This window comes from Tinamus guttatus, unplaced genomic scaffold, assembly GCF_059628265.1.
Source record: "Tinamus guttatus ecotype Peru unplaced genomic scaffold, ASM5962826v1 Tinamus_guttatus_pri_ptg001323l, whole genome shotgun sequence".
NCBI classification, from domain to species: domain Eukaryota; kingdom Metazoa; phylum Chordata; class Aves; order Tinamiformes; family Tinamidae; genus Tinamus; species Tinamus guttatus.
In genome coordinates, this window is record NW_028289857.1 from 30,126 (window position 1) to 46,059 (window position 15,934).

At 65.0% G+C, this 15,934-nt stretch overlaps 1 protein-coding gene across 1 annotated transcript; it reads right to left on the reverse strand.

Annotated features, from left to right (window-relative positions):
• Positions 1 to 2,510: 2,510 nt before the first annotated feature.
• Positions 2,511 to 15,674, reverse strand: LOC148590466 (ephrin type-B receptor 3-like; the record flags this gene model as incomplete). The annotated part of the gene is made up of 6 exons (XM_088539015.1): positions 2,511 to 2,604; positions 2,876 to 3,060; positions 4,539 to 4,688; positions 7,821 to 8,039; positions 11,837 to 12,081; positions 15,552 to 15,674. Coding segments are annotated over 6 exons (1,016 nt in total), but the record flags the coding sequence as incomplete, so codon positions are not given.
• Positions 15,675 to 15,934: the final 260 nt, after the last annotated feature.

The window sequence follows — 15,934 nt, forward strand, 5'->3', positions numbered from 1 at the left end:
CCAATGTCACCTACCTGTCCCCAATGTGTCACCAATATCACCTGTCCCCATGTCCCCAATGTCCCCAATGTCCCCATGTCCCTGTGTCCCCAATATCCCCTGTCCCTATGGCCCCATGTCCCCAGTGTCACCCATGTCGCCCCTGTACCCAATGTCCCCATGTCCCCATTGTCCCCAATGTCCCCTGTCCCCAATGTCCCCAATGTCCCCCCGATGTCCCCATGTCCCCATTGTCCCCATGTCCCCCACATCCCCCAATGTCCCCCTGATGTCCCAATGTCCCCAATGTCCCCCACATCCCCCATGTCCCCAATGTCCCCCATGTCCCCCCACATGCCCCATGTCCCCAATGTCCCCCATGTCCCCCCATTGTCCCCAATGTCCCCATTGTCCCCATTGTCCCCAGGCCGAGTCGTCCCTCCTGTCCCCCTTCGTGTCCCCTCTGGTCACCCCCTTCCGCCACGTCCTGCTGGGCCGGGGGGGCCACACGGTGGCCGCGCTGGCCCTGTCCCTGCGCCACCCCCCGGGGGACACCGATGACGTCACCGGTGACGTCACCGCCGTGACGTCACTGCGGGTGGCCCTGCTGGCCCGGACCCTGCAGGGGGCGGCCCGGGCCCTGGCGGGGACCCCCGAGGACCTGGCGGGGCCACCGGACGGTGACAACGGGGACGGTGACACCGGTGACAACGGTGACACCGGTGACAACGGTGACGCTCGTGGTGACGGTGACAACGAGGGTGACGCTGAAAGTGACAGCGGTGACACCAAAAGTGACAACGGTGACACCAAAAGTGACAACGATGGTGACACCGGCGACGATGACGGTGACACCGGTGGTCACGGTGACACTGATGGTGGTGGTGACGGTGACAACAAGGGTGGCAACGGTGACACCAAAAGTGACAACAGTGACAACGATGGTGACGATGACGGTGTTACCGGTGGTCACGGTGACACTGATGGTGACGGTGACACCAAGGGTGGCAACGGTGACAACGACGGTGACACCAAGGGTGGCAACAGTGACAACGACGGTGACACTGGTGGTCATGGTGACGGTGACACCAAGGGTGACACCAGAGGTGACAACGACGGTGACACCGAGGGTGACACTGATGGTCGCGGTGACACTGATGGTGACAAGAAGGGTGACACCAAAAGTGACAACGATGGTGACACTGATGGTCGCGGTGACAACAAGGGTCACACCGAAGGTGGCAACGGTGACACCAAAAGTGACAACGGTGACAACGACGGTGGCACCGAGGGTGACACTGACGGTCACGGTGACGGTCACGGTGACAACGGCCACGGTGGCACCGTCACCCCCAGCAAGTGCCCCCCCCGGCCCGGGGACGCCTGGGCCCTTGGGGACACCTGGGTCCCCCTGGAGGACAATGGGGACAACGGGGACAATGGGGACAATGGGGACAATGGGGACAATGGGGACAATGAGTGGGACGGGGCCGCCCCCCCCGGGGGCCTCTGGGTCTTCCCTGGGGACACCGGGACCGGCCCGGGGACAACGGCCCCCTCCCCCCCGCCGGGGCCCCCCCGGACGCCGGGGCCCCCTTGAGGACCCCCCCCCCCGGACGCCTGGGCCCATTCCCGGATTCCCGGGTCCTTCCCGGACTCCTGGGCCCTTTCCCAGATTCCCGGGTCCTTCCCGGATTCCCGGATCCTTCCCGGACGCCTGGGCCCCCCCCGGACGCCTGGGCCCATTCCCGGATTCCCGGGTCCTTCCCAGATTCCCGGATCCTTCCCGGACTCCTGGGCCCATTCCCGGATTCCCGGGTCCTTCCCGGACTCCTGGGCCCTTTCCCAGATTCCCGGGTCCTTCCCGGATTCCCGGATCCTTCCCGGACGCCTGGGCCCCCCCCGGACGCCTGGGCCCATTCCCGGATTCCCGGGTCCTTCCCGGACTCCTGGGCCCCTCCTGCCCCCCCCCCCCCAATAAACCCCCCGCTCCTCAATTTGGCGCCTCTTTCTTTGCCCCCTGGCCCCGCCCCCTGCGCTCCCATTGGCCGCTCCCGCCCCCTCATTTGCATAAGATCCCGGGGAAGGAGGAGCCGCCGCTTTTTATTGGCTGCCAATGAGGGGAGGCCACGCCCCCTTGAGACCCCGCCCCTGCGCCCCCCACGTGGTCCGATGAGCAAAGGGGGCGGAGTCAAGGGCTGTGACGTCATCGCTTCCCACGGGAGGGGGGGATCCGAGCTTGGTGACGTCATCAGAGAGCCCCGCCCACTTTCTCCCCGCGTTGTGATGTCATCAGGGCGATGATGTCATCCCAGCAGGGGGACAGCGGCTATATTGGCAGAGCGGCCATATTGGTTAGGCGGCCATCTTGGTTAGGCGGCCATATTGGTTGGGTGGCCATATTGGTTAGGCGGCCATATTGGTGGGGCGGCCATCTTGGTTAGGCGGCCATCTTGGGCAGCCATCTTGCAATGGCTCCCCGTCGGCCATCTTGGTCCTGATGCGTGCGGCGGCCATCTTGGGGGCGGGGCTCAGAAGGAGGTGCCCGCCATGGTGGGCGGGGCCAAGGTGCCGTCCGCCATCTTGATGGGGGGCGGGGCCTCCTCCTCCTCATGCAGCAGGTCCCTGTTGGGGGGGGGGGGGGGGGGCGTCATTGTCACCCCATGGGGTCCCCATGGCCCTGGATGCCCCAACCCCCAACCAGTCCCCGGGGGGCAGGGAAGGGCCCAGGGGGCTGGGACACCCCAAAGGGAACCAGGAATCCGGGAAGGGCCCAGGCGTCCGGGAAGGGGCCCAGGAATCCAGGAAAGGGCCCAGGCGTCCGGGAAGGGGCCCAGGCGTCCGGGAAGGGGCCCAGGTGTCCGGGAGGGGCCCAGGCGTCCGGCCCCGCTCCTACCCCCCCTCCGGCGCCCTCAGGGCCCCCGGGCTCCGCAGCAGCCGGTCGAGGGCGGCGACGATGGCGGCGAAGGGGGGCCGGGCCCCCCGGCGGCGCCGCCAGCACCGGAGCATGAGGCCGTGCAGGGCGGCCGGGCAGCCCCGCGGCCGCGGCAGCCGGAACCCGCCCTCCACGGCGACCAACACCTGCGGGGGGGGGCGTCAGGCGGACGGGAACAGCCGCGCGGAGGGCGGAGCGCGCGGAGGGGCCCAGGCGTCCGGGAACCCCCAAAAGGGGCCCAGGCGTCCGGGGATCCCCCCCCTGTATCCGCTTGGGTTGTTTCCAATGGGCCCAGGCGTCCGGGAGAAGCTCCAAAGGGGCCCAGGCGTCCGGGGACCCCCCCATATCCCAGTGTCTGGAAGTGGCTCCGAAGGGGCCCAGGCGTCCGGGGACCCCCCATATCCCGGTGTCTGGAAGTGGCTCCGGAGGGGCCCAGGCGTCCGGGGAACCCCCCCCCCCATCCCCTTGGGTTGTTCCCAATGGGGCCCAGGCGTCCAGGAGAAGCTCCAAAGGGGCCCCGGCGTCCGGGAGATCCCTCTCTATCCCCTTGGGTTGTTCCCAATGGGCCCAGGCGTCCGGGAACCCCCCAAAGGGGCCCCGGTGTCCGGGGACCCCCCATATCCCAGTGTCTGGAAGTGGCTCCGGAGGGGCCCAGGCGTCCGGGGAACCGCCCCCTCTATCCCCTTGGGTTGTTCCCAATGGGCCCAGGTGTCCGGGAACCCCCCTAAGGGCCCAGGCGTCCGGGAACCCCCCCTCTATCCCCTTGGGTTGTTCCTAAAGGGGCCCAGGCGTCCGGGGACCCCCCATATCCCAGTGTCTGGAAGTGGCTCCGGAGGGGCCCAGGCGTCCGGGGAACCCCCCCCATATCCCAGTGTCTGGAAGTGGCTCCGAAGGGGCCCAGGCATCCGGGGAACCCCCTGTATCCCCTTGGGTTGTTCCTAAAGGGGCCCAGGCGTCCGGGGACCCCCCCATATCCTGGTGTCCGGGTATCCCGGTGTTTGGGCCCCCCTGTATCCCAGGATTCCGGTGTCCTGGTGTCTGGTGTCCAGGCTCCCCCATATCCCAGTGTCCCAGTGTCCGGGTGTCCCGGTGTCTGGGTGTCCAGGTCCCCCTGTATCCTGGTGCCCTGGTGTCCAGGTATCCGGGTGTCCGATATTCCGGTATCCCGGTGTCTGGGTGTCCCCGTGTCCAGGTGTCCCGGTATCCGGGTGTCCCATTGTCCGGGCCCCCCCATATCCCAGTGTCCCGGTATCCTGGTATCCCAGTATCTTGGTGTCTGGGTGTCTGGGGAGCCCCCTATCCCGGTATCCCGGTGTCCCAGTATCCCGGTATCCGGGTATCCTGGTGTCCGGGTGTCCGATATTCCGATATCCCGGTGTCCCGGTATCCTGGTATCCGGGTATCCCGGTATCCGGGTATCCAGGTATCCTGGTATCCCGGTGTCCGATATTCCGATATCCCGGTGTCCCGGTATCCGGGTATCCCGGTATCCCGGTGTCCCGGTGTCCCGGTATCCCGGTGTCCGATATTCCGATATCCTGGTATCCCGGTATCCGGGTATCCCGGTATCCCGGTGTCCGACATTCCGGTATCCCGGTATTCCCGGTATTCCGGCGCCGCTCACCTCCTCGTTGCTCATGTCCCAGTACGGCCGCTGTCCGAACGTCGTCACTTCCCACATGACGATCCCGAAGCTCCAGGCGTCGCTGGCGGACGAGAACTGCCGGAACGCGATGGCTTCCGGAGCCGTCCAACGGAGCGGGATGCGCTCCCCCTGGAATGGGAATGTGGGAAAAGGGCCGGGAATCCGGGAACTGCCGGAACGCGATGGCTTCCGGAGCGGTCCAACGGAGCGGGATCCGCTCCCCCTGGAATGGGAATGTGGGAAAAGGGAGCGGGAATGTGGGAAAGGGAGCGGGAATGTGGGAAAAGGGCCGGGAATCCCAGAACTGCCGGAACGCGATGGCTTCCGGAGCGGTCCAACGGAGCGGGATGCGCTCACCCTGGAATGGGAAAACCGGGAAGGGGAATGTGGGAAAAGGGAGCGGGAATGTGGGAAAAGGGCCGGGAATCCGGGAACTGCCGGAACGCGATGGCTTCCGGAGCCGTCCAGCGGAGCGGGATCCGCTCACCCTGGAATGGGAATGTGGGAAAGGGAATGTGGGAAAAGGGAGCGGGAATGTGGGAAAAGGGCCGGGAATCTGGGAAAAGGGCTCGGGAATCCGGGAAAGGGAGCGGGAATGTGAGAACTGCCGGAACGCGATGGCTTCCGGAGCGGTCCAACGGAGCGGGATGCGCTCACCCTGGAATGGGAATGTGGGAAAGGGAATGTGGGAAAAGGGAGCGGGAATCTGGGAAAAGGGCCGGGAATCCGGGAACTGCCGGAACGCGATGGCTTCCGGAGCCGTCCAGCGGAGCGGGATGCGCTCACCCTGGAGCGGGAAAACCGGGAAAGGGAATGTGGGAAAAGGGAGCGGGAATCCCAGAACTGCCGGAACGCGATGGCTTCCGGAGCGGTCCAACGGAGCGGGATCCGCTCACCCTGGAATGGGAATGTGGGAAAAGGGAGCGGGAATGTGGGAAAAGGGCTCGGGAATGTGGGAAAAGGGCTCGGGAATCCGGGAAAGGGAGCGGGAATCCCAGAACTGCCGGAACGCGATGGCTTCCGGAGCCGTCCAACGGAGCGGGATCCGCTCACCCTGGAATGGGAAAACCGGGAAGGGAATGTGGGAAAAGGGAGCGGGAATGTGGGAAAAGGGAGCGGGAATGTGGGAAAAGGGCTGGGAATGTGGGAAAAGGGAGCGGGAATCTGGGAACTGCCGGAACGCGATGGCTTCCGGAGCCGTCCAGCGGAGCGGGATCCGCTCACCCTGGAGCGGGAAAACCGGGAAGGGAGCGGGAATGTGGGAAAAGGGCCGGGAATCCGGGAAAGGGAGCGGGAATGTGGGAAAAGGGCCGGGAATCCGGGAACTGCCGGAACGCGATGGCTTCCGGAGCCGTCCAACGGAGCGGGATCCGCTCCCCCTGGAATGGGAATGTGGGAAAAGGGAGCAGGAATGTGGGAAAAGGGAGCGGGAATGTGGGAAAAGGGCCCGGGAATCTGGGAACTGCCGGAATGCGATGGCTTCCGGAGCCGTCCAGCGGAGCGGGATCCGGTCCCCCTGGAGCGGGAAAACCGGGAAGGGAGCGGGAATCTGGGAAAGGGAGCGGGAATCTGGGAAAAGGGCCTGGAATCCGGGAAGGGCTCGGGAAGCCGGGAAAAGGGCTCAGGAATCTGGGAAAAGGACCCGGGAATCCAGGAAAAGGGCCTGGGTGTCTGGGAAGGGCTTGGGAATATGGGAAAAGGACCCGGGAATCCGGGAAAAGGACCCAGGAATCCGGGAAGGGCCCAGGAATCTGGGAAAGGGCCCGGGTCCGGGAAGGGCCCTGGAATCTTGGAAGGATTTCCCAGGTTTCCCAGGAAAATTTCCAGGTTTCCCAGGAACTCCCCCTTTTCCCAGGATTCCCCGTTTCCTGGAATGCCCCGTTTCTCAGGATTCCACCATTTCCCGGGAACGCCCTGTTTCCCGGGATCCCGTTTCCCGGGATCCCCTGTTTCCCGGGAATTCCCCCATTTCCCAGAATTCCCCCATTTCCCGGAATTCCCCCTTTTCCCGGGAATTCCCACCATGCAGGATGTGTAGGTGGGGTCGGCTCTGTCCCGGCCCCAGGAATTCCCCCATTTCCCGGAATTCCCCCTTTTCCCAGAATTCCCCCATTTCCCAGGAATCCCCCCATTTCCCGGAATCCCCCCATTTCCCGGGAATTCCCCCATTTCCCAGGAATTCCCCCATTTCCCGGAATTCCCCCATTTCCCAGAATCCCCCTTTTCCCGGGAATTCCCGGAATTCCCATCATGCAGGACGTGTAGGTGGGGTCGGCCCCGTCCTGGCCCCAGGAATTCCCCCATTTCCCGGAATTCCCCCTTTTCCCGGAATTCCCCCATTTCCCAGAATTCCCCATTTCCCAGCATCCCGCATTTCCCGGAATTCCCGCTTTTCCCGGGAATTCCCACCATGCAGGACGTGTAGGTGGGGTCGGCCCCGTCCCGGCCCCAGGAATCCCCCCATTTCCCGGGAATCCCCCCATTTCCCAGAATTCCCCATTTCCCGGAATCCCCCATTTCCCAGAATTCCCCCATTTCCCAGAATTCCCCCATTCCCCGGGATCCCCCATTTCCCAGAATTCCCCCTTTTCCCGGGAATTCCCGGGAATTCCCACCATGCAGGACGTGTAGGTGGGGTCAGCCCCGTCCCGGCCCCAGGAATTCCCCCATTTCCCAGGAATCCCCCCATTTCCCGGAATCCCCCATTTCCCAGAATTCCCATTTCCCGGAATTCCCCTTTTCCCGGGAATTCCCGGGAATTCCCACCATGCAGGACGTGTAGGTGGGGTCGGCCCCGTCCCGGCCCCAGGAATTCCCCCATTTCCCAGGAATTCCCCCATTTCCCGGAATCCCCCATTTCCCAGAATTCCCCATTTCCCAGCATCCCGCATTTCCCGGAATTCCCCTTTTCCCGGGAATTCCCGGGAATTCCCACCATGCAGGACGTGTAGGTGGGGTCGGCCCCGTCCTGGCCCCAGGAATTCCCCCATTTCCCAGGAATTCCCCCATTTCCCAGGAATTCCCCCATTTCCCGGAATTCCCCCATTTCCCGGAATTTCCCCATTTCCCAGGAATCCCCCATTTCCCAGCATCCCGCATTTCCCGGAATTCTGACTTTTCCCGGGAATTCCCGGGAATTCCCACCATGCAGGACGTGTAGGTGGGGTCGGCTCTGTCCCGGCCCCAGGAATTCCCCCATTTCCCGGAATCCCCCATTTCCCAGAATTCCCCCTTTTCCCGGGAATTCCCGGGAATTCCCACCATGCAGGACGTGTAGGTGGGGTCGGCCCCGTCCCGGCCCCGCAGCCTCCGGGATAACCCAAAATCGGCCACTTTGCAGAGGAGCCGGGAGCCGACCAGGATGTTCCGGGCGGCCAAATCCCGGTGCACGAAGCCGGTGTCGGACAAATAGCCCATCCCGGCGGCGATCCCGCGGAGCATCCGCGTCAGCTGGAGCGGGGACAGGCGGCCGGGAAGGCCCTGGGGGCGGAGCCTCGTGTTAGGGGGCGGGGTTTGACCCTGGGGGCGGGGTTTGGGGCTAGGGGGCGGAGCTCCATTCCCTGGAGCATCCAGGTCAGCTGGAGCGGGGACAGGCGGCCGGGAAGGCCCTGGGGGCGGAGCTTGGGGTTAGGGGGCGGGGTTTGGCCCTAGGGGCGGGGTTTATTGATGGGGGCGGGGTTTGGGGTAGCCCATCCCAGCCATGATCCCGCGGAGCATCCGGGTGAGCTGGAGCGGGGACAGGCGGCCGGGAATGCCCTGGGGGCGGAGCCTCGTGTTAGGGGGAGGAGCTTGGGGTTAGGGGGCGGGGTTTAGCCCTGGGGGGGTGGAGCTAGAAGAGGCTCCATTCCCTGGAGCATCCGCGTCAGCTGGAGCAGGGACGGGCGGCCGGGAATGCCCTGGGGGCGGAGCTTCGTGTTAGGGGGCGGGGTTTGGTGCTACGGGGCGGGGTTTCGGGATAGGGGGCGGAGCTCCGTTCCCTGGAGCATCCGCGTCAGCTGGAGCGGGGACAGGCGGCCGGGAAGGCCCTGGGGGCGGAGCTTCGTGTTAGGGGGAGGAGCTTGGGGTTAGGGGGCGGGGTTTGGTGTTAGGGGGCGGGGTTTATTGATGGGGGCGGGGTTTGGTGCAGCCCATCCCGGCCATGATCCCGCGGAGCATCCGGGTGAGCTGGAGCGGGGACAGGCGGCCGGGAATGCCCTGGGGGCGGGGTTTAGTGTTAGGGGGCGGGGTTTGGGGCTGGGGGGGCGGAGCTCCGTTCCCTGGAGCATCCGGGTGAGCTGCAGCGGGGACAGGCGGCCGGGAAGGCCCTGGGGGGCGGAGCTTGGGGTTAGGGGCGGGGTTTATTGGTGGGGGCGGGGTTTGGTGCAGCCCATCCCGGCCATGATCCCGCGGAGCATCCGGGTCAGCTGGAGCGGGGACAGGCGGCCGGGAATGCCCTGGGGGCGGAGCTTGGTGTTAGGGGGAGGAGCTTGGGGTTAGGGGCGGGGTTTAGCCCTGGGGGGGTGGAGCTAGAAGAGGCTCCATTCGCTGGAGCATCCGGGTCAGCTGGAGCGGGGACAGGCGGCCGGGAAGGCCCTGGGGGCGGGGCTTGGGGTTAGGGGGCGGGGTTTGGCCCTAGGGGCGGGGTTTATTGATGGGGGCGGGGTTTGGGGTATCCCATCCCGGCGGCGATCCCGCGGAGCATCCGGGTCGGGAAGGCCCTGGGGGCGGAGCTTGGGGTTAGGGGGCGGGGTTTAACCTTGGGGGCGGGGTTTGTCCATAGGGGGCGGGGTTTAACCCTGGGGGCGGGGTTTGGGGATAGGGGGCGGGGTTTAGCCCTGGGGGGTGGAGCTAGAAGAGGCTCCATTCCCTGGAGCATCCGCGTCAGCTGGAGCGGGGACAGGCGGCCGGGAATGCCCTGGGGGCGGAGCCTCGTGTTAGGGGGAGGAGCTTGGGGTTAGGGGCGGGGTTTATTGATGGGGCGGGGTTTGGGGTAGCCCATCCCGGCGGCGATCCCGCGGAGCATCCGGGTGAGCTGGAGCGGGGACAGGCGGCCAGGAAGGCCCTGGGGGCGGAGCTTGGGGTTAGGGGGCGGGGTTTAACACTGGGGGCGGGGTTTGAAGATAGGGGGCGGGGTTTAGCCCTGGGGGGTGGAGCTAGAAGAGGCTCCATTCCCTGGAGCATCCGCGTCAGCTGGAGCGGGGACGGGCACCCGGGAAGGCCCTGGGGGCGGGGTTTAGTGCTGGGGGCGGAGCTTCGTGTTAGGGGGCGGGGATTGTTGTTAGGGGGCGGGGTTTCGGGATAGGGGGCGGAGCTCCGTTCCCTGGAGCATCCGGGTGAGCTGAAGCAGGGACAGGTGCCCGGGAATGCCCTGGGGGCGGAGCTTGGGGTTAGGGGGCGGGGCTTGGGTTTAGGGGGCGGGGTTTAGTCGGGGGCAGAGCTAGGGACATAGGGAGGGACTAAGGACAAATAATGGTGCCTCCCCCATGTCCCCAATGTCCCCCCATGTCCCCAATGTCCCCAAGGTGTCCCCATGTCCCCAATGTGTCTCCAGTGTGTCCCCAAGGTGTCCCCAATGTGTCCCCATGTCCCCAATGTCCCCAGGGTGTCCCCAAAGTGTCCCCAAGGTGTCCCCATGTCCCCAGTGTGTCCCCAAGATGTCCCCAAGGTGTCCCCAGGGTGTCCCCATGTCCCCAAAGTGTCCCCAATGTGTCCCCAGTGTGTCCCCAAGGTGTCCCCATCTCCCCAAGGTGTCCCCAATGTGTCTCCAGGGTGTCCCCAAGGTGTCCCCATGTCCCCAAGGTGTTCCCAGTGTGTCCCCAAGGTGTCTCCAAGGTGTCTCCAATGTGTCCCCATGTCCCCAAGGTGTCCCCAGGGTGTCCCCAAGGTCCCCCCAATGTCCCCCCAGGGTCCCCCCGATGTCCCCGTGGTGTCACCCGCAGGAAGGCGTCCAGCGCGCCGTGCTCCATGAGCTCGGTGACCAGCATGGCGGTGGCCGTCACCACCATGTCCCCATGTCCCCAAGGTGTCCCCAAGGTGTCCCCATGTCCCCATGTCCCCAAGGTGTCCCCAAGGTGTCCCCAGGGTGTCCCCATGTCCCCCATGTGTCCCCAGTGTATCCCCAATGTGTCCCCAGGGTGTCCCCAAGATGTCCCCAAGGTGTCCCCAAGGTGTCTCCAAGTTGTCCCCAGTGTGTCCCCATGTCCCCAAGGTGTTCCCGAGGTGTCCCCAATGTCCCCCCAGTGTCTCCCCAATGTGTCCCAATGTGTCCCCAAGGTCCTCCCAATGTCCCCCCAATGTCCCCCCAGGGTCCCCCCGTGGTGTCACCCGCAGGAAGGCGTCCAGCGCGCCGTGCTCCATGAGCTCGGTGACCAGCATGGCGGTGGCGGTGGCCGTCACCACCATGTCCCCATGTCCCCAAGGTGTCCCCAGGGTGTCCCCATGTCCCCCATGTGTCCCCAGTGTATCCCCAATGTGTCCCCAAGGTGTCCCCAAGGTGTCCCCAGGGTGTCCCCATGTCCGCAAGGTGTCCCCAAGGTGTCCCCAATGTGTCCCCAAGGTGTCCCCAAGGTGTCCCCAAGGTGTCCCCATGTCCTCAAAGTGTCCCCAAGATGTCCCCAAGGTGTCCCCAGGGTGTCCCCATGTCCCCAAAGTGTCCCCAAAGTGTCCCCAAGGTGTCCCCAAGGTGTCCCCATGTCCCCAAGGTGTTCCCAGTGTGTCCCCAAAGTGTCCCCAAGGTGTCCCCAATGTGTCTCCAGGGTGTCCCCAATGTGTCCCAAGGTGTCCCCAAGGTCCCCCCGTGGTGTCACCCGCAGGAAGGCGTCCAGCGCGCCGTGCTCCATGAGCTCGGTGACCAGCATGGCGGACGCGGTGGCCGTCACCACCATGTCCCCATGTCCCCAAGGTGTCCCCAAGGTGTCCCCATGTCCCCAAGGTGTCCCCAGTGTGTCCCCAAGGTGTCCCCAAGGTGTCCCCAAGGTGTCCCCATGTCCCCAGGGTGTCCCCAAGGTCTTCCCTAGGTGTCCCTATGTCCCCAAGGTGTCCCCAGGGTGTCCCCAAGGTGTCCCCAAGGTCTTCCCTAGGTGTCCCTATGTCCCCAAGATGTCCCCAGAGTGTCCCCAGTGTCCCCCCAATGTCCCCATGGTGTCCCTTAGGTGTCCCCAACGTGTCCCCAAGGTGTCCCCATGTCCCAGAGGTGTCCCCGAGGTCCCCCCAATGTGTCCCCAAGGTGCCCCCAATGTGTCTCCAGGGTGTCCCCAGGATGTCCCCAATGTCCCCCCAGGGTCCCCCCGTGGTGTCACCCGCAGGAAGGCGTCCAGCGCGCCGTGCTCCATGAGCTCGGTGACCAGCATGGCGGTGGCGGTGGCCGTCACCACCCCGCGCAGCCGCAGCACGTGCGGGTGACGGAACCTCCCCATGGTGGCGGCCTCGGCCAGGAGGGCCCCGCGCGTCCCCGCGGTGCCACCGCGAAGGGTCTTCACGGCCACCGGCACCGCGCGGCGCCCGGGGAGCCGCAGCCGCCCCCGGAACACCTGCCCGAAGGCGCCTGGGGACAACGGGGACAAGGAGGGGATGTTGGGGACGTCGGGGACGTCGGGGATGTTGGGGACGTTGGGGACATTGGGGACATGGGGGACATGGGAGATGTTGGGGACATTGGGGACATTGAGAACTCAAGGGGCATTGGGGACGTTGGGGACATGGGGGACATGGGAGATGTTGGGGACATTGGGGACATTGGGGACTCAAGGGGCATTGGGGACGTTGGGGACATGGGGGACATGGGAGATGTTGGGGACATTGGGGACATGGGGGACTCAAGGGGCGTTGGGGACATTGGGGACATTGGGAACTCAAGGGGCATTGGGGACGTTGGGGACATGGGGGACATGGGAGATGTTGGGGACATTGGGGACGTTGGGGACTCAAGGGGCGTTGGGGACATTGGGGACATTGGGAACTCAAGGGGCATTGGGGACATGGGGGACATGGGAGATGTTGGGGACATTGGGGACATGGGGGACTCAAGGGGCGTTGGGGACATTGGGGACATTGGGGACATTGGGGACATTGGGGACATGGGAGATGTTGGGGACATTGGGGACATGGGGGACTCAAGGGGCGTTGGGGACATTGGGGACATGGGGAACTCAAGGGGCGTTGGGGACATTGGGGACATGGGGGACATGGGAGATGTTGGGGACATTGGGGACATGGGGGACTCAAGGGGCGTTAGGGACGTCAGGGACATTGGGGGCGTTGGGGACGTTGGGGACATGGGGGACGTTGGGGACATTGGGGACATTGGGGACAGTGAGGGGGTGTTGGGGACCTTAGGGACATTGGGGACACGGGGGATGTTGGGGACACAGGGGCGTTGGGGACAGTGAGGGGACATCAGGGACGTTGGGGACACTGGGACGTTAGGGACATTGGGGACATGGGGGACTCAAGGGACGTTGGGGACGTCAGGGATATTGGGGACATTGGGGACATCAGGGACATTGGGGGCGTTGGGGACAATGGGGAGGTTGGGGACATGGGGGACATTGGGGACGTTGGGGACATTGGGGGCGTCAGGGACATGGGGGATGTTGGGGACAATGGGGACATTGGGGACTCAAGGGGCATTGGGGACATTGGGAACACTGGGGACATGGGGGACATCAGGGACATTGGGGACGTTGGGGACATGGGCGACATGGGTGATCCAGGGGACATGGGGGACATTGGGGACATTGGGGACATTGGGGACGTTGGGGACATGGGGGACATGGGAGATGTTGGGGACATTGGGGACATGGGGGACTCAAGGGGCGTTGGGGACATTGGGGACGTTGGGGACTCAAGGGGCATTGGGGACATTGGGAACACTGGGGACATGGGGGACATCAGGGACGTTGGGGACGTTGGGGACATGGGGGACATGGGTGATCCAGGGGACATGGGGGACATTGGGGACATTGGGGACATTGGGGACGTTGGGGACAGTGAGGGGGTGTTGGGGACCTTAGGGACATTGGGGACACGGGGGATGTTGGGGCCATGGGGGACACGGGGGATGTTGGGGACATTGGGGACATTGGGGACACAGGGGACAAGGGGACAGCACGGGGGCATCAGGGACGTTGGGGACATGGGGAGGGGGGGCATGGGGACATTAGGGGAATTGCGACATTGGGGACATGGGGCCGGGTTGGGGACACGCTGGGGATGGATTGGGGACACAGGGCCTGTTTGGGGACATGGGGACACCTTGGGGACATGGGGACTCTCTGGGGATGGGTTGGGGACCCGGGGCTGGGTTGGGGATGTGGGGACACGTTGGGGGCATGGGGACACATTGGGGACACATTGGGGACATGGGGACACGTTGGGGACAGGGTGACACGTTGGGGACACGCTGGGGATGGGTTGGGGACATGGGGACACACTGGGGACATGGGGACACGTTGGGGACACGTTGGGGACACGTTGGGGACATGGGGATGCGCTGGGGGCATGGGGACACGTTGGGGACACTTTGGGGACACTTTGGGGACATGGGGACACGTTGGGGACAGGGTGACACGTTGGGGACACGCTGGGGATGGGTTGGGGACATGGGGACACACTGGGACATGGGGACACGTTGGGGACATGGGGATACGTTGGGGACACGTTGGGGACACGTTGGGGACATGGGGACGCGCTGGGGATGGGTTGGGGACACTTTGGGGACACGTTGGGGACATGCTGGGGACACGTTGGGGACATGTTGGGGACACGTTGGGGACATGGGGACACCCTGGGACATGGGGACACGTTGGGGACATGGGGACGCGCTGGGGGCATGGGGACACTTTGGGGACACGTTGGGGACACGTTGGGGACACACTGGGGACATGGGGACTCTCTGGGGATGGGTTGGGGACACGGGGTCGGGTTGGGGACATGGGGACACGTTTGGGACATGGGGGTCACATTGGGGACACGGTGGGGCCACATTGGGGACATGGGGACACACTGGGGACATGGGGACGCGTTGGGGACACGGTGGGGACATGGGGACTCTCTGGGGACAGGTTGGGAACACGCTGGGGACATGGGGACACGTTGGGGACATGGGGACACCCTGGGACATGGGGACACGTTGGGGACATGGGGACGCGCTGGGGGCATGGGGACACGTTGGGGACACAGTGGGGACATGGGGACGCGCTGGGGGCATGGGGACACACTGGGGACATGGGGACACGTTGGGGACACTTTGGGGACACGTTGGGGACACGTTGGGGACACGGTGGGGACATGGGGACACGTTGGGGACACGTTGGGGACACGTTGGGGACACGGTGGGGACACGGGGACTCTCTGGGGATGGGTTGGGGACACGGGGCCGGGTTGGGGACACATTGGGGACACATTGGGGACACTTTGGGGACACGTTGGGGACGCGTTGGGGACACTTTGGGGACACGTTGGGGACACGGTGGGGACATGGGGACTCTCTGGGGATGGGTTGGGGACACGGGGCCGGGTTGGGGACACATTGGGGACACATTGGGGACACTTTGGGGACACTTTGGGGACACGTTGGGGACACACTGGGGACATGGGGACTCTCTGGGGATGGGTTGGGGACACGGGGCCGGGTTGGGGACACGTTGGGGACACGTTAGGGACACGGCGGGGACATGGGGACACTTTGGGGACACGGTGGGGACACGGTGGGGACACGGTGGGGCCACATTGGGGACATGGGGACACGTTGGGGACACGTTGGGGACACGTTGGGGACATGGGGACACCCTGGGACTTGGGGACACGTTGGGGACACTTTGGGGACACACTGGGGACATGGGGACTCTCTGGGGATGGGTTGGGGACACGGGGCTGGGTTGGGGACACTTTGGGGACACACTGGGGACATGGGGACTCTCTGGGGACAGGTTGGGAACACGTTGGGGACATGGGGACACATTGGGGACACTTTGGGGACACGTTGGGGACGCGTTGGGGACACTTTGGGGACACCTGTGCCGATGACGTCCTCCAGCAGCACCTGGGTGACCTGCAGCTCCCGCGCGAATTCCCGCACGGCCGCGACGGGATCCGCGTAGGAAAAGGGGTCGGGGGCCAGCGGGGACCCTGGGGACCCTGGGGACAATGGGGACAATGGGGACAATGGGGGACATGGGGACAATGGGGACAATGGGGACATTGGGGACATTGGGGACAATGGGGGACATGGGGACATTGGGGACATTGGGGGACATGGGGACATTGGGGACAATGGGGGGACATGGGGACATTGAGGACATTGGGGACAATGGGGACATGGGGACATTGGGGGACATGGGGACATTGGGGACAATGGGGACAATGGGGACAATGGGGGACATGGGGACAATGGGGAC